The 24,674-nt window shown below is 44.3% G+C and overlaps 1 protein-coding gene across 1 annotated transcript in view; it reads right to left on the bottom strand.

The window, feature by feature from the left end:
- The window catches only part of MFSD2B (MFSD2 lysolipid transporter B, sphingolipid), a 286,777-nt gene that overhangs the window by 99,605 nt on the left and 162,498 nt on the right, over positions 1-24,674 (bottom strand). Inside the window, exons 7-10 of the mRNA XM_086926264.1 lie at positions 16,576-16,666; positions 16,368-16,489; positions 5,752-5,835; positions 3,069-3,149 (exon numbers count right to left, since the gene is read on the bottom strand). Coding sequence (XP_086782390.1) covers positions 3,069-3,149; positions 5,752-5,835; positions 16,368-16,489; positions 16,576-16,666 — 378 coding nt within the window. The remainder of the gene's footprint in view (positions 1-3,068; positions 3,150-5,751; positions 5,836-16,367; positions 16,490-16,575; positions 16,667-24,674) is intronic.

Raw genomic sequence — 24,674 nt, 5'->3', positions numbered from 1 at the left:
CCTGTTGTTCTACAGATGAGTCGGAGGAGCATTTCTTAATTTCTGTAGGGCTTACTCCAGATCGAGATCTAGGTGGATTACACCAATGTGTCAGGCTCTGGGGCTGCGTGACCGAATTAACTCCCTAAGAATATGCAAAAGTGACATAAGGGCAATTGTGGTGTTTGCTCTGGCTAAATTTAATATGTCAGCATGGTCAATGCAACATATGATTATAACCTCCTTATAGATCTCAGCACTGTTGCATTGTAGGAGGTATCCACTTAACCAATATTGCTGTTGATGGATTTGACTTTTTAAAAGTCCATTGATGCCCGATTATTTTAACATTTGATGACTTTAGTTTTTAAAGTTTGCGCTAGGACGCCTCAGGGTAGCTACCGCGCTTTACACATTTTCTTTTCATTTCATTCATTTCATTTAATGATATTATATTGTTGATGAATATTATAAGCTTTTCCTTTAACAATTTGAATTGTACATTATATAAATTGCTGTTAAACTTTGTACACGTCAATGAATTGCTAAATTCAAACTGACAAGAAATGTGAAAATTTTAAATATGCGCCTGTGCCCAAAGTTTTGTTCAGAAGGCCGCAGCCAGTACTATCGAATGTCGGGTATGCCAAATACCGAGCCTACATACTGTTGATCCCAATTGAGGCCTCTGTCATCCTTTGTCAAAAAACCATAGTACAGAAACCACCCTCCTTGCTGCAACAGACGACATCCGCACCCTACTGGACAAAGGAGAAACAGAAGCCCTCATCCTCCTCGACCTCTCAGCGGCGTTCAACACAGTCTCTCACCGCACCCTAATACGCAGACTCCACAACGCAGGGATCCAGGACATGTCCCTCAACTGGATCAGCTCTTTCCTCACCGGCAGAACGCAGAGGGTCAGACTCCCCCCCCTTTCCTTGGACCCTACACCAACCACCTGCGGAATCCTCCAGGGGTCCTCCCTCAGCCCTACACTCTTCAACATCTACATGGCTCCGCCCGCCCCCATCTACAGAACTTACGGACCAAACATTGTGTCATACGCAGGCGACACCCAACTCATCCTCTCCCTATCCAACAAACCCAACACCGCCAGACACAACTTTCGAGACAGCATGGAAACCGTCGCCAAATGGATGAAAAACAGCTGCCTACAACTAAATACCAACAAAAAAGAAGTACTCATCATGGGCCCAAACCCCGACGCCTGGAACGACACCTGGTAGCCCGCCGCCCTCGGAAGACCACGCACGCAACCTGGGAATCATCCTGGACTACGGGCTCAAAATGGACTGCCAGATCAACTCCGTCTCGTCCTCCTGCTTCCACACCCTCCACCTCCTATGTAAGACTTTCAAATGGATCCCCCTCGACCACAGAAAGACCGTCACTCATGCCCTGGTCACCAGCAGACTTGACTACGGCAATGCACTCTACGCCGGAATAAACAAAAACCTCACCGCAAGCTACAGAACATCCAGAATGCCGCCGCAAGACTGGTCCTCAACCTGCCAAGACACTGCCACATCTCCCAGCACCTGCGCACACTCCACTGGCTCCCCATTGAGGCATGGGTGTCCGCAGGGGAGGGCAAGGGGGTGCGCTTGCCCCCCCCTGGATCGCCGGTCCCATTCCTTTTGGTCCGTAATGTTCAAGATTACAGCAGGCTGTTCCCCTGCGAGAAGCCCCAGGAGTTTAAATGTTCTCTCACTTGGGGCCTCTCGCAGTTCTCTTTGAACTCTAGAGGCTGAAGCAGCCCCTCCCCGACCTCGAGCAGACTGTGGACAGGCCCATTGTCATTCTGTCTGCTGCTGATCATCACATAAAGAATGACAATGGGCCGTCTGCATTAAACGTGCCTTGAAGGCGAGTGAGGAAGTTAAAATGTTGCCCCCCCCTGGAAGGCGAGTGCTGAAGTTAAAATGTTGCCCCCTCCTGAAAACATTTCTGCGGACGCCCATGCATTGAGGCTAGAGTCACCTTCAAGATGCTCACCCACGCACACAAGGCCCTACATGACACCGGACTAGCAGACCTGAACAGCTAACTCAAATTCCACGCACCCCAAAGGACCCTAGGATCAGCCCAGCTCTCCTACGCCGTGGTCCCCCACACCAGAAAGACCAGATCGGGAGGCTGCTCCTTCTCCTTCCTCGCGGCCAGAGCCTGGAACGCCCTTCCGCTCCACCTTAGACAGACAACATCGCTCCCCATCTTCGCAAGAAACCTCAAAACCTGGCTCTTCGACACACCCCTCCTTGATGGACTGGAACCTGCACACCTTGCCACCCCCAGTGCCTTGAGACCCTTACGGGTGAGTAGTAGCACTCAACAAACGCCTGATTGATTGATCGATTAACGCATACAGAACGCCTCCGCACGACTCACCCTCGACATCCCTTGCCACAGCCACATATCCGCCCACCTGAGAAACCTACACTGGCTCCCCGTCTGCAAGAGGATCACGTTCAGGCTCCTAACCCACGCACACAAAGCGCTACACGACAAGGGCGCTGAATACCTCAACAACCGCCTCTCGTTCTACATCCCCACTCGCCAGCTCCGCTCCACCAACCTCACCCTCGCCATCGTCCCACGAATTCGCAGAACCACCACCGGAGGAAGATCCTTCTCCTACCTGGCAGCCAAAACATGGAACTCCCTCCCCGCGCACCTACGACTGACCCAGGACCATCTCACCTTCAGAAAACACCTCAAGACCTGGCTATTCGAGCAGTAGCGACAGCCCCCCTCCCTTAAGCGCCTTGAGACCCTCATGGGTGAGTAGCGCGCTCTATAAATGTATTGATTGATCGATCGATTGCCATCAAACATCACACAATCCTAGTGCCTTTTCTGACTCTTTTCTGATTTTTTTTTCCTTGCTTTCTTTCTTTTTCACTTTCTCCATCTTTCTGTTCCTCCTTTCCCCGTTTTGTGGACTTCTCTCTCTTGCGCTGGAACGGATTCAGCACTGCCTCGACCAGCGTAAGGGGTGCAGAGAGGGTATATAAAATTAATGAGGACATAAAAAAAGTAATGCGGATATAAAGGTAATAAGTTACCGAAATTCCAAATGCTGCCATTTTCTTTCCAAATCGTTGCAGGAACCATTGCCAAAATGGAATGCTCAGAACGGCAGATATCTGAGAAGGAATAAAGCAATACAAGTCACTTTTAACTTACTTGCTCGCTATTTTGATTTTTTTCGGTGCTCGAGTCTGACTTACACCCAGAAAAAGTGTAAACTATACAAGCAAATCGCTGATTCACAGTCTAGGTCTGAAGATGTTTGTGTACGGCGATGTCATTTACCACTGCGGAAGCTTTGCCTCACTTCTTGTACTCCTAAGGTGTTGTCATGATGGTCTTTTGAAAGTGTGGGAAAAAGCCCAGCCGGGAGTACACAGCTACCTCTCTACAAGAACATAAATAACACACGACAGAACACTTCTCTCTATACACCTAAACAAACTACAGCACAGTATACAACATGCAGCCCTTCATACATGAGCATAACTTGAAAAATTTAATCTAAGGTTAAACTGATCACACCTGGAGCATCCTTGTGGACTGTGGAAGGATCTACGCCAGTGTCCCACTGCCCAGTGGTGTTAGTTTAACCTGATTAATGTTATGCTGAAACTCAGTCAGGGCTAATTTCTTTGAACTTTACAAACAGAAACAAATCACTATATATTCACACCCGTCGGAACTCTTAGATTTGTATTATTTTTAATAAATGTTGAACTCCACCTCATTGGCAAAATGTAAGAAGTGGTAGAATTGTATGCGGAGACATTCTCAGCTTAAGCCAATTTACTACCTACCTTTGTTTACCAGAGTTGATGACACGAAACAATGTTTGAAGAGGGAGAGAGCCTGTGATCTATGTCCATGGAACATGTATGTATGTATGCTTTTATATATGTATATATGGCAGAGTGATTTATATAACATAGCACAGAAGGTAGAGAACCCTTCCCAGGACACATTTAGGATGTTTAAAGGGAGACAAAGGAGAAGTGCGTATCTAGCAGTTAAAGTGAAAATGTTCTGTAAATATGGGTGTGACTTGAGTTTTTTCCCTGCAGGGTAGCTGAAACTGTTTTTCGAAAGTAAGAACTGTTTTCATATCCTGGGTGTATACACTGAAAAGACTTGTTTCTGTTTATCCTTTAAGTGCATTTCCTCTTTTTTCTAGCAGGAACGGCCCGTGCAGGTGATCATCTGTCAAGTCCCCGCCCCCTTTCACCGCCTCACCGCTCTTACCTGCGTGGGCCGCTCCTGTTTTCTACTCTGGTGATGGCTTTGATCCTAGTGTTGAAAGGTCCCTTTATATGGATCACTGGGAAGACCTTTGAGTAAAGTGTTGCCCCAATCCAAGTGGGAGACAGCCATTACTTGTATAGTTGAACTACAGTCAGATTTCCATAGAAAGGGCTTCCACCCTCCACAAAGAGAAAATGGTAACTGGTTTTCTTAGTCATGTAGTCCTTGAAGATGAGGTAAGTTTGAATATGAAGCCTAGTGTTTTTGCATTAGTTGTCCCCTGGATTTGACACTTTTGAGGTTCATATTTGCTAGCCAGACTTGACTCAAAAGTTTGTTTGGTGTTATTGGAGAATAGAAGGAATTCTATATTAGGGAGGTTGAGTTTTGAGTAGGTGCTTAACATCCTATTCAGAATTAACTGGAAGCACCCTTTAAGCCACTTAATGTCACCCACTGAGATTCAGTTGGGAGCTGTCAGGGTATTGATGGATCCTGTTGTAACTGTTGGTGAGTTACGTGCCCAGGAGGCTCCGTGTAGAGGTTGAAGAGGATGGATCCCTGGGGGGCTCTTCAGAAGATGGGACGTTCTAGAATCTTGAGGCTCTCATCTGGATAAGATGGTGAGTGGAGCGCAGTGCAGTGGTGAGCTACTACAGGACTATGTGAGTGAAAGCCTAAAGTGTTTCCAGGGTGTTGACCAATGCTTGGTAATCAACTATATGGAAAGCAGCAGGGAAGTCAAGCAAGATCAGGAGGCAGGGGTCATTTCTGTTGACAAAAAGAAGAGTGTTGTGGATGAATTTCAGGGTCACCTTAATACAGTGTGGTCTGATCTGTAGGGGCAGAATTAGTTGGATTGCATGGGCATTTCATTATGTAAGTCAAAGAAGTTCCAAAACAAAGGCTAGCTCCTACCTGTGTAAGCCAGAGACCATGACTACCGGAAGTTCATGATTTATGTATTACAGAGCTGTACCCTTGTTGAGGTTGTGTTGCCCTAATTGCTTGCACAGCTAAGCTAGAAAGGAACATTGCCCATGCTTAAGGCAAAATTGACATTACTAAGTGATTTTAAGTGTGTCATATTTTGTAATCTATGGAGTACTAAACCGCTGAGGTAACTGAGCAAAGATGACGTTAATAAGCAAATAGCAAGGCTAATTCTGTACATCATTTCCTTTTCTTCTATTCAAGAGAGAGCGCTAAACAAGGCACAACTGAAAGTACCAGTGTACCCTTGGCAGTATAAATCTTAGGAGCTGCATACATGAGAATGTAGTAAAAACACGAGGCAAGCAAAAGGTGTATTTATAATAGTACGTATGAGAAGCATGGCACATTTTTCACAATTATTCCGCTATTTTGACAATGGTAGGCCGTGGTGCTGGTGCACGGTAACAGAAGAACTGTTGGCATCCCAGTCTGTCCAGGATTATTGAAGCTATTGAGATGACGCTCATAGAACAAACTCACCAGGATGGTCAGTACTAGATTCTGAAAGTGGTCTTGAAGTCCTCCTGCATGTGTGCAAAACAGAACAAAATTGCTCTGTTCAAGCTGGTGAACCAAAGGAACAAGATAAAGGAACAAATATGTTAGGTGACATATTTTGCAATACAATATAACACACATTAAGACATGAATCACTCTCCTACCATTGCCCAAGTGCTGCCTTCAGCTCTGCAGAATGGATTGCTGAACATGGTTGCATTATATTAGAACACTGGTTGATAAGCACAGTTTATTAGCAGGATATCAAATCAATTTATGCATCGGTGGTAAGTGGTCCTATGTTACAAGAATCATTTTCAGTCATTTATTCCAAGTGCGGCAAAATTCCAGCTAGGTTGATTTTGCCCCAAATTACAGATTTTGAGGCTATCAGCAATTCAGATCAGCAATTCAGGATGCAAATTTGCCATGGATTACACGTTTTTCTTATCAACGGGGGAATTAACAGAGAAATCTGTGCTTCTGTATCAATATTGCCGGTAATTACCCAAATCGGTGCCTTTTTCTGGTGACAAGTTCCATTGTGTCAGATCTGGTGAAATCTTTATTGAAAACCCTGAGAAAATTCTGCATGCAAAATTACTACTGTACATATATTGCATTACTCAGAACATAATTTGCCCTGCATTGTGTATATCCATCCTTTCCTAATAACTTGGAATGAATACTGGATTTTTAAGCTGCATCAACATTCAAAGTTTGGGTGGAAAGTCCCAGCATGCTTCATGCTGTTGGCTGTATAGCTACACTTACCCAACTGGTTTCTTCTCGGAGATTACTATATTTGTACCTAGTCGGTTGGGCATCTGATAAGGATAGTTATCGGATCACTAAAAAGATGCTTCGGAAGTTAAGGTGAACATGTAGACTCTTGGTGCCTTGGAACCTCCGGGAACCTTCTCAGCATTAATTGGGCTGTTTCACATTTTATTACAATATTGATGATTTCTCTTAACACACATCTGCACTCTGTATACTTGTCTCTCTTACAGATACAAGACTTAGAACTGCATCAGCTCGTTCTAGGAAGTAGGCACTTACTACTTCTCTGTGAAGGATCATGTAGGTTAATGTGGTTGTATACAGGATTTGCCTCTGCTGAAGTGCAGAACCGACTACAAAAGCATAATTGACTGTAGAGAAATTGTGGATATAAATGATGATTGACCATAGAGAACTAATTGATGTGCATGGTTGACCATGGATAAATCATAGATAAGCTTGGATGACCATGGGGAAATTAATGATAATTATGGATTTTCAGAGGACCAACAAATGGGCCAGTAAGTAGAGTTACTATGTTCTTGAGCTTCAATGTATGAGCTACTGTCTGAGAAGTCTGAGAAATGTAAAGGGGAATGGCGGAAGAGCTGCTGTAGTGCCAAAAGAGGGATTGAGCACTTCAAGATATCATTATCTTAATGGCAACAAAAAGAGTTTATTTCTGCACACAAGGACATTTTGCTTGTATATCTGGCAGAAGATGCCATGCACAGAAAAGTCAATAGAAAGCTATTGGAAATTGTGTTTCTGGTTGGGGGATGATACCCTACACAAGCGGCAACCATAATTCCTGTTAGGGTGAAGCCACAAGCAACGCCAAGCCTGTGCTTAACCTTCTGGTGTCTTGGCATAAAAAGCAGCCAGGTTTAATTTAGAGGCAATGTGAAAGTATGTATGCAGCACTTCAAACAGTAACAAAGTGAAAACACAACACAACAAAAATTCCACTCCAATTTAGAAAGAAAGAATAAAATGTAATTTTATTTATAAATTATTTGAGACCACAACAACAAAAATCCAATCAGTAGAGACTGAAATATGCAATTTTGAAGAATTAAGTGAAAATAGTGGTTAGAAGAACAAACCTCCAACTGTGGTTATCTGGTCGCACCCGTCCAGGACAAAGTCACAAGTTCAGGCCGGCTGCGATGGAGCGCAGGCCAAATACAGGGACCAAGGTAGGCCAGCTCTACAAAGTTCCTTAAATCCTGGTTTGCAGAGTGTTGCGAGATCCTGTCTCGATGATGTCTCACACAGCAGCAGTTCAGAGGAACTGCAAGGCTGGGGTGTGAAGTCCTGCATCGCTGTCGTGGATACTGTAGATGAGGGGCTTGTGTTTTGCGACGCCCTGCGTCGAGGGTGCATCGCACACAGTAGGGTCAGAAGAAGTTGTGGGACTGCAATTCAGAGTCCTATGTCATCATTGAGATTGCTGTCGTCGAAGGCCTTGTGATGCGAAGGCTGTGCTGAAGATGCGTCACTCAGCGGTGATTCCGAGGAGACTGTAGGCTGCGATGCGAGGTCTGGCATCGAAGATGCGTCACGCTGCGGCACTTCCAAAGTGGAGCTTCAAGTTCATGCATTGTGCTGCATTGGTTCCTACAACAGGAACACAGATTGGCTATAGGGGCGCCATCAGGCTAACTTCCAAGGGTCCAGGACTGGGGAGGCACTGCTTGGGGGGCAAGACTCACAGCAGATTGAGTCCAGGAGCTGAGTTGTAGGTAGTTGGAACCTTTCCTGTCCCTGAGGCCTTGATCAGTGGGCTAGCCAACTGCCCTTTGAGTCACTCTGTTAGTCCTGGTTTGAAGATGCAGGTACATTCCTTTTATTCAGACAGCAGGGCCGCAGGCAGCAGGGCAACAGAGTACCAGTCCTTCTTGCAGAGCACCACAGCAGTCCTACTGAGTCTTTCACAGATCCAGAGGTTTACTGAAGATTTGGGTCAGAGGATCCTCTAATTGAAGTACGAGAAGGTTCTAGAGGTTTCCACCCTCAAAGGTGTTTGGAATTTCCTGCCTTCCTGCCCTGGCCCTAGCTTTTCTGGGGTCACAAAAGATTAGTGTCAAGCCCTTTGTGTGTGTGCCGAGACAGAGCCTTTGCTATGTGTGTGGTAAGCGACTGCTCCTCCCCTTCATCAAGTCAGAGATGGTCCATCCTGCCAACACACTGTCTGGGAGTAATACAAAAAGACCAACTGCCAGCTACACCTAGTTATGTGACCCAGGATACAGGCTACAGGCACCAAACGGTTGGAACAAGGAAATGCCAACTTTCTAAAAGTTATATACTTGAAAGTATCCAGTAGCTACTATTTAAAGTTTAATCAAGAAAAGAGGCAATGGAATAAATTCATAGGCTCTTGTGATTTATTTTACAATTTTTCTAGGGTATTCCATAAATGCAACAACATTCAATTCATGTCAAACATTAAGGACAACACAAACTGATTTTTCAACATAGGAAATTCAAAAACAATTAACAAATATGAAACAGTATTTGCAAATGTGTATAACACATCGATAAGTTGTGTGTAATCAAAGGACAATTACAAAAGCACAAAAAGGGTACATAAAGCACCAGTCCATAAATCAAAAACAGCACCAAGGTAGAGTAGGAGGTCACAGCTTACTATCACTATTCATAATCCGGCCTATATGCACAGCTCAGGGTATCCCATGAATTGGTTGATAGTGGCTTATTGAGGAAATGAATTAAGCCTTCTCCTAAGCCAATAGGGTTTGCTTTTCCCAGACACTGTTGTCAACCCGTTTCCAACCCGGTCAGCAGTCAGGGGTTTTCGTCAGGACTTGGACGTGGTGTGTTCTTGTGTTGTGAAAAGGAACATGTTCCTACTAATTCGAAAATTTCTGGCACTGGAGGGGACGGTGGAGACTGCATAAATGACTATTTTCAGTTGTGCAGGTTGGTGCATCAATTCAGTTGAAGCTCTATTTTCACAGGCGTCTTGGTGTGTTTGTGATTAACAGGAACAGAGCCTGTCTCTGCTGAAATGCTGCTAATGTTTGGGTCAAACATCTCTCCTCTAAGTGAGGAGAGATGGCAGCCCTAATGAGTACCCCTTGTAATTTGTCTAGGCTGAGAAAACACTCTGCCTTTATGCACCCTGGGCAATGTTTTTTTATACTGTAGTCATATCCCACCAATGATACGATGTCCAAGCCCACCCTTTAGAGCATCGCAAACAAATATGGCCATTTCAGAGTATCAGAGATCTCCGCTATATCTAGAGGGGCGACGACCGAGTGAGGACTTGTATGGGGCACTTTTCTAGCATAAGAAAAAGAGACCTCAAATTTAGGTGTGTGCTCTGGCTTGGAATAAATCCAAAGTTATCTGGATGGACCAGCCAATCGATACATGGCAGCAGTATCTATAACTCCCACTTTATCTAATACTCTGTATTATATAGAACCTCTGAAGGGTCTCTGCCCTCCTAAGGTAGGACAAAAATCGTGGCCATTCGAGTAGACTCCAGTAGGGAGACACTGGATAATGCATTGTTATATATTGTAATCAGTTTAGGGGTAGCTGCTCTTTATAGATGTTATAGAACACAGCCGGCAACCCATCCGTACCAGATGTTTTACTATTAGCTAGCTTATCTATTACCGATTTTACTTCCTCCACCAAAATGGGGGAATGCAAAGCTTCCTTATCCTCCGCAGATAGCACCAGTAGCCCGAAGTTTGCCAAGTATCTGTCCAAGCCTAATAGGTCATTTGTGACCTGCGCCATATACAGTTCTGTATAATAAGTGGCAAAAGCGCAGTTAATATCTACTTCTTTGCATAAAAAAAGCCTGAAGGTAACCTTATCTTGTATATTTGCGTTCGACCTTCCTCAGCATGTAAAAATCAAGCCAGCAAATGACCTGCTCTGTCCCCCTCTCAATGTTGCTTGGCTGTATATTCCTTATATGATAATTTTCCATTCCTATCTTATTGTGCCCTGCATGCTTTCTCCTTCTCAATTACACAAATATGTGCTGTAGGATCTATGACTCCCTGAATCTCAAGCACATGCATCTCTAACTCGAGCCCAGCCAGTTGGCGATTCAGCATCTTCCTTACCCGTAAGTATTTTTAAGGCATTCCCCTGTGTTACCACCTTAAATGCGTCCCACTCGGACGTAGCATCAATTGCTGTTCCTTCGTTGTCCTGAAAATAACAGTTGATGTGTTCACCCAATGTCGTGTTAAATAAAGCATCCCACAGGGCCCTCACCCATAACCGCCATGTTGGAATGGCAGGCCTAGAACCACCCACCTCCATTTGCTTGCAAAGCGGACTGTAGTCGGACAGCTTTTTACTCAAATACTCAACCTCCCACACTGATACTTCAGCCCCATGTCTGATAAAGAACATATCTAATCTAGTGTGAATATTGAGAAAAATCCTGAGTAATAGGAATATTCATGTGCTTCGGTCTATATTTCCCTCCAGGCCTCCCTAATACGCCAGCAAGCAAACCGCTCAGCAAACCACAGAGATACCAGGCAGCCTGCTGCACCATGTAGAGGCGATAGGGATCTATCAAGTTTCACATCTTGCACCATATTATAATAACCTCCCAGTAGCCATACTCCATCTATCATATCTGCTGGTATATTATCGAAACACAACAGGAATTGGTGTGGAGTCACATTATGAGCTTATATACTGACCAACATTACAACACTCCCTTCACGTGTACCCACCAAAATAACATACCTACCATCCTTATCAATTCTTGCATGAGTGGTTTTATGTAGAACCATAGAGGCGAGCCACACTAGAGCACCTATATGTGTAATATCATGATTGTCCACATCTGGGAACTCCATATCCCTCGTGAAGCCATCTGTGCAGAAAGTTGCCCCTCGATGCCCTCTATCAATCAGCATGTATTGTGTCTGCCTACATGTTCACACTTAACTCCAAACAACCAAGGTACTTTCATGAATCTCTGCACTGAGGGAGTAGTTTCCCACCCAATCGGCAGAGAATTCGGGAGCTACCTCGCCACCCCTAGTTCCAAATAAAAAAACAACTGAATACTCCGCCAGTCAGTCAAACAGAAGCGTGCAGCATATAGTCATTTACCATCGCAACATAAATAGATTTCCCGGTACCACCCTATAGTCCCATATATAAAACAATACAGATTACAATGTTTTCCCTGACTAGTTCTTTGTCCTATGTTCAGGTCCCTCCAACATATTGACATCATCTGTTCCACTGCCATAGAGGTGACCTCAGGGCAAGACCCCTTGATCTCTGACATTGAGAGGCCATCTGTGTCCTCTTTGTCCTCCTCAGTATCGTGTTCAGAGTCCAACACCTTTCCATCCTGATCTCTAGACTTCAAAATCTATAACTATCAGTAGTTTTCCCCTCTCTTGCGCTGCCTGTTGAGGGGATGGATGGCTGTCCGGCACTATCCTGGCTCTCATTCTGTGACACAGTCATTACCACCTCTGTATCTCTTCGGTTTGGCTGACCTTCTGGATAGCCACAGATGTATTTGCCGGTGAGGTGAAGAAATATGTCGAACCATCCATTATCACTCATAGTTTAGCAGGGTAGAGAAGGGCATATCTCACATCCCTCCATCTAAGAGCCTGCTTCGCATCGAGGAAGGCACGTCTGCGCAGCTGCACCTCCAAAATATAGTCAAGAAGTATATGAATCAGGTGATTATCCAAGGTCTGTGCTGCCAAGCACGGTGGGGAATGGCATCCCGGTCTCTAAAGTTCAACAGACTCATGCTGTCAGGCGCGGTGGCGCACCTGGTGACTGTGAGTGACTCGCCACCCTATGTACCCTCTCCACCTGAAAACATTTAGGAGGGTTGCCATCAAACACCAGCAACCATTACCCCTAAAATTCCTCTGAAGAGGCTCCATCTGTAGATTCAGGGATCCAAATGACGTACATAGTCTTTCTGCATGAGCTCCCCACTGCATCTTATGCCCGATCTTGCAACTCATCGTTTGCACTGGACAGTTCAATCAATCAATCAATCAATCAAGAAATTTGTATAGCGCACTACTCACCCAGAGGGTCTCAAGGCGCTTGGGGGGCGGGGGGGTCCGTTATTGCTCGAATAGCCAGGTCTTGAGTTGCTTCCTGAAGGAGAGGTGGTCTTGAGTAAGACGGAGATGGATGGGGAGGGAGTTCCAGGTCTTGGCTGCCAGGTAGCCGAAGGATCTTCCTCCCATTGTGGCTTTTTGGATGCGTGGCACGGCGGCGAGAGCGTGGCTGGTCGATCGTAGTTGGCGGGTGGGAGTGTAGAAGGTCAGGCGGTCGTTGAGGTACCTGGGGCCTAGGTCGTGGAGGGCTTTGTGTGCGTGGGTGAGGAGGCGGAACGTGATTCTTTTGCTGACGGGGAGCCAGTCAGTTCTTTCATCTTCTTTTATAGTTCCTGTACTGTAGGTTGCACCAAGGCGAGTCCAAATTCATTCTGCGTCACCCTTTCTGCCAGTTTTCGATGATCAGCCTGCAGCAGGATCGCATCTATGACCACTGCATCAATCTTGTTTTTTAAGTGTATATTTAGTGTCGAGAATCACCTACAGATGGCGTCAAACTTTTCAGAATGACCCTCCAGGGTCACTTCAACAGGTCTCAGAGTTCCTTTGATGTTTGTGGTTCCTTTAACAAGCACCTCCACCGATTTGTCAGTGCCTCGACCCTTCCCACTATTGGGTCGCACCCTTGTTCTGATTGTGCAGCTGCTCTGGGTGGTCTGCACTCCAACAATACCAAGGCAACTTAGGGCAGAGCTTGCTGAGATAAGCACAGCTGTGGGGCCCAACAAGAAATAATACGGAGCCCCTCTGTGCCCTCCAAGCACATAACGTCACTCAGGGTCAACCACCCACTCCTCGTAGTGCTTCAGTCACCCCATAGCTATGGTGTAGTCTATGTCCCTTTACCGATGGGGACCATCATGCAGCTAAGCAAATCCACAGCATCCACCTGGGGAAAATGACTCGGGAGGGCAGCCTGTGGATAATCCATGCACCTTGTCCTACAAGTATCTAGTTGACAGCCACCAGTTTGAGAAGCTAAGTAGTGTCTCGATGGGCGGGAGCCTGGAGATTGCCACTCCTGGCTCTTCCACAGTCAGGAACTGTGAAGGGGGAAACTTGTCAGCCCCTTCAGGCAGCTGCATCACTCAGCCATGACCCAGCCATCAATGGAGACCCTTCAAACCTCTGGGAGGTAATGCAAACCCCAGCCAGTCCAGAGTTACCCGCCCTCGCCCTGGGCAGTCCTTAGACATAACTCAGCAGTAGAGGTGCAAAGACATCCATCTGTCACATTGCAGAACGAACCAGCCAGGCCATCCAGAGCACTCGCTTGCCCTCTGTAGGCATTAATGCAATCTGACCTCGGCCTGGCACCTCTCCTCACAGCCCGATCGGCCACATAGAGTCGCAAGATGTCCTGGGACTATCTACAGTCCCTGCTGCTTCTGCCACAGACATCCGGCACAGCCCATTCACCTTAATAAGCTGCTCCCTGAGGAGAAGTGCAGCGCCAGTTGTTGCCCTCTATCATGCCGCCATATTGCTTGCACCATAGGTCCGCTCCTAGATGCTCCTAGGAAAAGCTGAGCCCATGTAGGGGCACCACAAACCAACTGTTCTGCATCCCCCAGTCCTGGTCGGCCCCAGGAGACAATCTGCAGGCAGGACCTGGTGCACAACAGGTCAGATGATGGTGGACTCTGGGGATGTGATGGAGAGCTCCACCAAGGCACGTGTTCATCCACTGCTTGCTAGCCACTCCATCAGGGATCCCAACTTTCCCAGTAACTATCTCCACACCCAAATTAGGCTAACTCTTAATGAGGACCTCAATGTTATCATTAGACATAATCATCAGGAGACAAGAGTATAAAATACAATATTTATTAACTCTTAATTCCTGGAATGTATACATGCTTATTACCTATAATACTAGCTGCTTCCTGTGATCAGTTGGTCCTGAGTGACAATACAAAAAGTGATATGAGGCCTGCCACCATTTTTTCCTTGAAATTTTTTAAGACAGTCAGATGCTACCCAATGTACGAAAGCTCACATAATGATCCATTTACGTACATCCTAGGTGAGTAAAACACGTGAACTAAAACAGCTGAGAGTCAAGATAACCAAAAACATGCAATCAACAATATAAGCAACAACAATGGTGTTAATGAATGGTAAAAGACATGAAACATAGATATCGTTATGAGCGTCAAATGGTGATGAGTAGAGAACTTAAAATCAAGCATGATAACGGCAAATAAAAAAAAAATAAACATAGCCCAATGAAACAACCAAGTAGAATAGGTTTGTCTTCATGGAGTCTGTCTTTGTCAAGGCTTATTTGAATGGCCATTTGTTGGAATGCATGCCCAAGCATCACTGGTTTCACCAAACCTGTCCGGCTAGTGCCCCTTACAAAGTTTTGTTGACCATTTGAAGTGTGGCAGCAGAGTCCAGCGGTACTCAAGCCCTTCTTACTTCTGGGTTGGCTAGTGTTTTGTGCACATGTCTGAATTGGAGCGCCTAGTCCATGCCAAGGCTAGAGTCAAGATGACATAGAACAACCATGGAGACAGTGCAAAGGGTGATATGAAGGTCAGAGGAACAGATGTATAACATAATATATGCTAACATATTCTCTAATCAACACATTTTCGGTTGAGTCTGATGGCCAAAGATTCATCCTCAATGTTTTCTTGGCGTTTTTTGGGCAGTCAGAGGCCACTAATGTGGTACATTTGTCACCTTGTAAATTGAACTAACATAGTGTAGAAAACATGTTTTGAAGTTTGTTTGCTTCTTAAGCAGTCATATGGGTTGCTTGCTTCAAATCTACTTTTCACTTACAGGACTTAGTTAGAGATCGAATCATGTCAACAGATTCTTACATTGTTTTACTCTAAACAGCAACAATAGAACATCAGGGTACAAGGCAACAATTGACTGCACTTATCTACAATTCTGGTCTTCTAATATTCAAAGTTTCTGGGTGCCAAGAACCTGAAGCCACATACCCTTGGACTTCAAAAGGGCAAAACCCAAACGTTTTACAATAAAACATGCTGGTTCAGCACTCCCAAATCGAACAGTATTCATCAAGTAAGAATCTAAGAAATCCATGCAGTAGGGCTTAAAATTTCTTTTTATTCTATTGCTTCATACAAAACGTAGCCAACGCGTTTCGTCCAGAGGACTTCTTCAGGGCAAGAGCGTGATTTGACTAAGTTGTTGATGAATCCTACAAAGAACACATCTGTTAGTGGAATCTTTCTTTTCAAGAATCCAAGAATGAAAAGAATGGCCACCTTGTTGCTATTCTGTTAACCAATCCTTCGATTATTTACTACTACTGTCTGTTAAGAGGTGTAGTTAGAGTTGTGCCATATTCCGCATCCAATCTCTGTGGTCTAAGTAATACCTTGAAACATGTAATCATCTCAACGCGTACCGGTGAGATGATTGCATGTTTCATGCTTTCTGCAAATCAAATCTTAGTATATCTGGCCTTTGATGTGTGATAATTCAGTTTACCTTTAGACTGTAAACTAGTCCATCATGTACACATTTCCAGCACTTCATGGGCGGTGGAATGATACACAAAACATCCAATGCCATAAAGTGGGAGAGAAATAGTTCTCAGGGCGGAAGCAAATTCCACTCTATGTATATTTTGTGGAACTGTAACAGCAGGTTATGCAGACAAATGCATAATTAAGCTAGACCTAAACTTTGTCTGCAGAGATAGCACATTACCTGCACCGCAGCTGAGATGAAGAGAAACGAAGCTGTAAGGCTCAGGTACGGCCTGTTGGTCATAGAGAGTCGGAAGCCTCTAAAAAAAGGGATAACTTTCCCAGGGCGTTTGGCATAAGGGTCTAGGAAACAAAATAATAAATGAGGTTGAGAAAAGTTGGCCAACAGCAAGTACTGAACAGTCACCTCAAATAGAATCATGTCTTACCTTCCTTCTCTCTCACGCCAATGAAGAAAACTGCTGTGCACACAAGGTACATACCCCCGATGATGCCTGCAGCCATCATGTAGACCGCTTTCTAAACAATAACAGAAGACCATGTTGAATACATTTAATGTTTACTCCTCCCACTTTGCATAAATGCCCAATTGTACCCAATAAACAAACCCACCTTGATCTTGGTAAAGACGAACACTGCCTCAAATCTGGGGAAATAACAAGGCTACAAATGCAGCGTACTTATTTAATCATTCTGGCATTTCCCATTCCATGTATATTTGTTCTTGCATAGTGTCTCAATGTTCTTGATTTACACATAGACATAAGCTTTGCAAGGCCAACAGTACCAAGTACATCTTCTCGAAACACTTCAGACTCTTTAAAACGCGGCAGCGAAAGCTCAGATGAATCTACCAAAATTCTGCTCAGTGTCCAACTCCATTAGGTAACTCCAATGGCTTCCCATTGGGGCACGCATTCAGTTCAAAGCACTTTGTTAGGTTCACAAGGGACTGCACAAAGATGGTCCTTTTTTCTTGCAGGAAAGAAGAGCCCATTGGGGTGGTAGAAGCTTTACTTACACGTCACCAAAATGGTGGAATTTACTGCCTAAACACCTACGATCCCAATCAAACCTTTTGAAATTTAGGAAGGATTTAAAATCCTGGCTTTTTTTCTAGTCAGCCTATACTCCTCAAACGTCTGAATAGCTTTTGTATTTGACTATTGAAAATGCTTAGGGTCTATGCCACTAGCACCAAGACGCCTGCTTTGGTATAAGCGCACTTTACAAACTCATTAACATTAACCGTAGAAGTCGGAGCCCTGGATGGTTGGGATAACATTTGCAGCAGACCTGAGCTCCTCCCTTTACTTTGATGGTTGGTTGTATTTTGCGAGGACTATCTATTTAGATCAAATACTAGGTTGTAGTAATTGATTTTAAATTGTACTTTAAAGCATTGAATGTGCTAGTTTACTAGTACAAATTCCAGTTGGCTATTTAAAAACAACTTTTGCGGATCCAGCTAAAGGGCATCAAGACGATGGGACAAACTGGTTCTATGACAGAAAACTGATGAACCTTATTTCACAAAAAGTTAATTTATAATGTAATATCAGGTTTGGCAAGGAGATTTGTAGAGATTTAACATTTTTCTATTTGAAAAATAGCCTTTACTTGTTGTAAGAAATATTGGAATCTAGATTTGTTTTACCAACGACTATGAGTAAAAGAAAATGTGTGCTGCTCTCACAACACCTTTCAGAAAGAATGAAGACTCATTCAGGACACTCCACTACCATTTCCTGTTTGCTGAAATCAGACAGGAACATTACAATTCTAAATAAGGAGGATTTTCATACTTTAATTTACAGATTGGAGGAAAACCCCCATTAACCAGCGTATCAGAATTAAGCTATTTTTTTCCGCACAGACATTTTCGCTGCTAAAGTAGCTGAAAAATCTGTGGGAATCCCTGGATAAAATATGCACAAACATTGATTAATGCACTGTTATTTCCCTGCACCCTCCCACCCCCCGGACTTATCAGGACACAAGTAAATGGTATTCCGGGGGACAAATATAAACGGGATTTTAAGGGGCCACTAGTAATGAGGACCTAAGAGATGAAAAGAAAATCCCCAATCCCCCCCAAATGTCTTTTGGCATGTTCAAGAGATGAATGGTAACAGAAAATCCACCAAAAATGGCAGCTGTCAGGCTGCACCTCGGCTGCCTTAACATCCTACTTGGAATTTTCGAGACAGTGGACTCCTTGCCGAGTCGGCAGAGACGACTCCATCAGATCCTCCAAGGGTTGGAGTTGGAGATAGCTGGTAAATTAGTCATCTGCAGAGACTGATAAGCCACCACATGTGACAGAGGTGCCTCAGTGGAAGATAGCTATGGAAAGGATGGCAGACATTCACTAAAAGTTAAGTATGGATTCCTTAACATGCCTGGGCATACCTTTCATAATGTTTGGCATATCAGATAAATAGGTGCTTGATTTGTACCCCTTTTTGCAGGTGCATATCTAGTGCCCTCATTAAGTGGAAAAAATACACAAGCGTTAATGGAGTTTTAGCCAAAAGCATTCTCATTAAAGTGGCTCCTCCCAGTACAAATATTGTAACTTTGGTCTAGAGAAACCTCTGCTACCCTGCAAGATATCTTGGTGGTCAAAGAAATTCCTACATCAAGGAACAAGGAAATGTCTGCCAGTCAAACCCTACATCCATCTGAACATGAAATAAAATATGCTGGAGAATTTTTATAAAATGCATGAGAGACAAATGTTTTTATGTCATGCCAATGAATAGCCAGACACCAGAGCCCTAATTTATAAAGTGGAGGAAAAATGATCCTGCCTAAAACAAAGTGACTTTACTGGATGGGGCACTGTATGACAGCCTTGACAGCACTGCTATCCCTGCAAATGTATCTTGGCGAGGAACGGCTCTTGATCAAAACACCACAAGACACTTGAAGTATTTATAGTGCAAGAATCATGACTGACTTCTCAATATCTTGTTAATGGTTCAAGGTCTTCATTATTCTTGTAAAGCATGGATCATCCGTATTACACAGGTCGCAATACCGGAGAAGCCATAGGTTTTTCAGTGATCTTTTACAAACTTATATCACTTGAAGTACATATCCTCCACACCTAAGGGTGTATAGTGTACCTGCCTAAGTTTTAAGCAAAGGATTATAACACAGGTTGTATGTTCCTTTGTTGTACATTGAATGTTTGGAGGACTGTAGTTTTGACGATGCAGCAGTCCTATTGTACTGATAATTCCCCCAGATCAAGAGCACCTAATACTGACAGGCTGAAGCATGTCAACAACTGTTAAAGCAGTGCAGCGTTATGTGACCTACTAGAGATGCCTTCATTTTCTGATGTTGGGACAGGACGTTGGTCATAAAACAGGCTGGATTAATCTTCCATTACACACCTATACCCTACCGACCCCCATGGGTAAGGTATGATTCTCAATTCCAAAGATTACCCTCTTAACTGACAGACCTTGACTGAAAGCCACCATCACAGATAGGAGCAAACTCAACAAGGAAGCATGCCAAATAATGCCGGTCAGAATCTAACCTCCTTAAAAAGAAGAGACCTTCCAGCCCAGCGAGGTATGTAGAACGTATGCCTAGAAAACATTCAAAAAGGTTTTGATCAAACTCATTTATTAGCATGGATTGTGGTGCACTAGGTTCATATGTTCCATGCGTATTGAGGCCTGATCAAAGCAATTTCTAATTCTCTTAGATGTACTGAAGATAGTCAAATATACGCAATTAATGATTTACTGATTGTTAAAATCCACTCTATGAGAATAGGTGAGGAAATACTAGACTTTGTTTTGGCAATTATTTACCTTCCTCCCACAATGCTCAACTCTGAAGATCTTGACTGATGGCAAAATGCATATTTTATGTCCCGTACTACAAATGAATCAGATTATTGTGGTTAGCACTAGTTTTAATTAAGTGACAGTTTACGCCATCTCTCTTAAACCTCGCACTCTGGTTAGTACTGTTGGGTCATTATGTAACTCTGTATTAAACATCCCACATTTGATCATCAATTGCAATTATTATTGCCATGGTTGTCTCACGCAAACCTTTGCATGTTTAATGGCTTGATTGACTGAGACAGACAAAGCAAAGTGACCAGACCTTTGAACCAAGGTAGTAGAACCCTCAACTACACATTTATCAACACTGAAATCTTTTCTCTGGTTGTCCGATTTGAGTGTCGTAACTGCCTCAAGAGTGGCTACCTCCCTCAATCTTTCCCTCATCCAGATAGAAGCTTACCACGCAGCCTCAACAATTTCTCCTATTTAGATTGAGACTAGATTAAATATCTTTTACTTATTTTAGCTCAGAATATACACTTGAACTCAGACCTGGTGTGTTTTCTTTTTCCTAGCAAGACACGTTTTTTAAAACTTTGAAACAGGACCTCATTCTATTAAGGGTGCCGCTTCAGTATGATAACTCAAGCCGTACAAACATTTCTGCCATGGTGGGGGAAACACTCTTCCAAACCAGCAGGACAGCCAGTCTTCTGCAGGACCATGAAAAAAATACTACATGGACTCTCACAGTCACTTTTGATGGATAGACGGACAGGCGCACCCACGCACACCAGCGAACACACATACACACATATATTGTTACAACAATATAAAGGGACAAAACATAAAAAAGTAAGTTTCTATACATTTTCTATACCTAACCCCTTGTATATACATATATATCATCTTTGCGATATATATATACCTTCAAGGATGTCAATGTGTTGTGGAGTTAAGAATAGTAAATACTTAACTTCCTCTCTGCACTTACCTTTCAATATTTTGTCTCTCAATATTATGGTAACGATATTCTGTCCCATGAATTCATAATCCCCTCCTACAATCACACACAAACACACACAAACCCATGCTGACTCACAGATGGTTTCCTGCTTTCTTATTTAAGTTTTGTTTTTAAAATTTAATAATCATAAACTGTTTTTATAACAATTGAGAAAATGTAAGACTACAAGTGTTTAATTAATGTATATGCCTACTTTCTTTTAAATCTTTTTGTTCAGTTTTGATAGCTGTACAAGGCATTACAAACAAAAACATGAACTTATGCAGTGGAACATTAACCAGTTGACTATATATGCAGGTGAGTTACACTGACAAAATGAACAATATAATCTCCTCAATATAAAATCACTTCACTTGTTGGACCAGAATCTTGTTCAGATATTCCAGTGATATTCTTCATCTAATCTAATAGCCAGGTTATGAGCCAGGTGGCATCTTTGGGTGGCATACCAGTCCGATTGATCACAAATGGCCTGTGACCCAGTCTTGCAAGGTAGAAGTTCCAGCTGGTAAAATTGCATGAGGCTTTGGCTGCAACTGCAATTCAATGTTATGCCCTGACAACCCTATTCTTACCTTTCCCGGCACTATGGCCACAGACCCCACCATCCACCCCCACCCGCAGGGAAGCCAACTCTTCCATTTACCTGTAAACAGATGGTAAATAGAAGCAATAATTCCTCGCTATATGAACTCTAATAGGCTGAATTCCACCTGTAGCTACTGGCCAATATTGGTAATCCCTGCCACAGGGAATCTCCTCGTTGACTTCCACTTTACTTGTAATCAAGGCCTAAGTGTGCCTCCTGTTGCATGCTCCTATTGTCGCCACACTAAAATATACAATACATGAAGTGGAATCATGGGCTTTTTTCGAGTCTGTAGTCAAATGGTCAAGATTGTCAGGTTCCAAGCCGCCGAACGCTCATGGGCCACCAAAAGGATCAGAAACTACAATTCCCGGCATGCCGCGCTGACGTCGCGTACCAAACGTGAGCTGCGCACGCATGCCAGGAAATAAAGGTCATTTTCAAACGGCGGTGAGACGCCGATAATTCCGTTTTGCGGTGGCGTTTCCAGAGTCCTTGTTTGGAGGCGGTAAGAGGTGTCTGGTGATTCCTAGTCCTCCAGAATCGTGAGTAATCCGAATTCGTTGGGGTGTGTGGCGTTGGTAGTTTCGATCCCAACAACGCACCCACAACCTGGTCTGTTGTTTAGAGTGGCACTCGGAGCAGTGTTACTCGGAGGCCCCGTATCTTCGTGTGCAGTTACAGACTTTAGTGGCTGCACGTTTGTTCTCAGGGAAATAGACCTGTTAATTGAGCAGAACCAAACTGAGCCTTCCATGGTATATAAAATATGTATATAGTGTAAATACGTGTAAGCCTGCACTGTGGCGATAGGACTCACCTGGAGCTTTTTCTGAGCCTCGCCTTCTCAAGCCCTCACAGAGTGCTATCTAGCAGAATTTCCTAGGGCGCAGGCTATTGAAGACCCATTACAGAGTGAGCTTAACTCTGAGAACCACATGGGAAGTGGTTACCATACTGTTTCTTACGGAGGTGATTCTGAAGAGTGCAGTGTCCATTATTGTTTGCTTATCTCATTCTAACAGGAGACAGGAGGGGTATTGGAAAAGTCAAAAGGGAACTGTGAGGCCGCCCATTGATAGAGACTAACGCATTATTTGGGGTATGTGTAGTGATCTCTGTTTTGAACAACAACCGACAATCCAGTACTTGGAGCAGAGAGGGTTGAATCGTGTTTGTTTTGTTTTCACAGTTGGGCTCAGTTCTTCAAACCACAACAATCCCCTGTCTCCATCGGATTTGATCATTGTGTATTTTTCTTTACAGGTATTGACTGGTGAAAAGTGGGGAGGTGTTGGGTTAAGAGATTATAGAGTACATTGTTGTAGTATAGGGAAATAGGGTGCTTTAATATCTTGTTCTTTGTTGTTGCAGATCTCCCTCCCCACTGTCCCCTTCCTTTCCCGCGCCCTGCTGCACTCTCTTAGTTGTTCAGTGTTTAACTATTGGACTCTGAGGTCGTTCGGTAGGGCCGGGATCGGGCTTTCATCACAGCCCCGAGGAAGTTGGAGCCGAGCCTGATAGAATTATCGGCCCAAGGATTTTGCCTCCTCTTGGCTGTGTTGAGAGTTCGCCATGACCACCTTAGAGGACGTCATGGCTGCTTTGGCCTTAGTTCAGGTGGAGCTGACAGCTGCCAATAGGGAGGTAGCGGCTTCTAGGGCTGAGAACGCACAGTTGCGAGCCAGATTGGATAGAATGCCCACCCCTACTACAACAACCGGGGCATCCAGTAGCACTTCTCCTACCACTTCTGTGGTGGTGGAAATGCCGGCACAAATCCCACTAGCACCACCAGAACGATACTATGGAGACATAAAAAAGATTCAAGTATTCATGACACAGGTACAGATGCACTTTATGTGCAAACCCAAGATGTTTTCCACACACCAAGCGAGGGTAGCTTTCCTGATTTCATACTTAGGGGGGGAAGCTGCACAGTGGGCGGTTCCAATAGTCAAAAGGGATGACCCACTCCTATACCACTGGGACAGGGAGGAGTTTGAAAAAACATTTGATAGGAGGGCAGAGACCCTCACGGCAGACAGAGAGTTGTTGAAATTGAAACAGGGGGAGGCTGATCTTGTCACTTATCTCAACAATTTCAGGAGACTCGTGGCCGAAACAGATTGGCCTGAAGCAAAAAGAACTGCCTTGTTCTATCAAGGCCTCAACGAAGACATGAAGGACGTCTTAGCCCAGATAGACCCTCAGCCCCGTACTTGTTCTGCTTTAATAGACCTTACATTGCGCTTAGACCATCGCATGAAGGAAAGAAAAGGAGAGCATAAGAAGAAGGATAGAGCCGTGATGCCTTATGAACAAGCCGGTAACACTGACAAACCGGCTCCTTCTCCTGAGGCAATGGAGATAGGGGCGGTGCGAGCCTCCTTGACCGCCAGCGAAAGAGAACACAGACGCAAACAAGGATTGTGTCTCTATTGTGGGAAGAAAGGCCATTTCCTACGGGAGTGCCCAGTTAAGCCAAAAAGTAACCAGGTGCGGGGAGGACAGAGTGTAGCAGGAGCTTCCGCAAAGGAGTCGGAAAACTACACGGCTTGATGGTGAACGAAGGGAAACCCTCAAGCATACACATCATCCCTTCACTCACCCCGAATTCCGTGGACGTGAGAAACCACCTCTTTGTGAACATGACCATAACCATCAACAACAAACAACATGAGGTGCAAGTGATGGTTGATTCTGGGGCTACAGGGTGTTTTATGGATTGTTCCATGGCTCGTCGATTGGGAGTGACTCTAGTCCCCAAAGAAAGACCCGAAACAGTCTACGCTGTTGATGGACATGAACTCCAAGCAGGTCCAATTACCTATCATACGAGGGAGTACGAAATCGTTTGTGCTGATTCCCACCATGAACTTCTGATTTTCAACATTATTGAAGCCCCGCAATATGGGATCATCCTGGGTCTCCCATGGCTACAAACACACGATCCTGATATACGGTGGACTACCAAAACGATTCAGTTCCTTTCCCCCTATTGCCGCGAACACTGTTTCCCCACGAATAGGAAGCTGGCACAATCCATAGAGCCTATGCATTCAATAGCCACAGCAGCGGAAAAAGACGTAACCC

Source organism: Lissotriton vulgaris, chromosome 6, assembly GCF_964263255.1.
Source record: "Lissotriton vulgaris chromosome 6, aLisVul1.2, whole genome shotgun sequence".
NCBI classification, from domain to species: Eukaryota; Metazoa; Chordata; class Amphibia; order Caudata; family Salamandridae; genus Lissotriton; species Lissotriton vulgaris.
The sequence above is the reverse complement of the archived record's forward strand: the minus strand, read 5'-3'. Positions and strand labels throughout refer to the sequence as shown.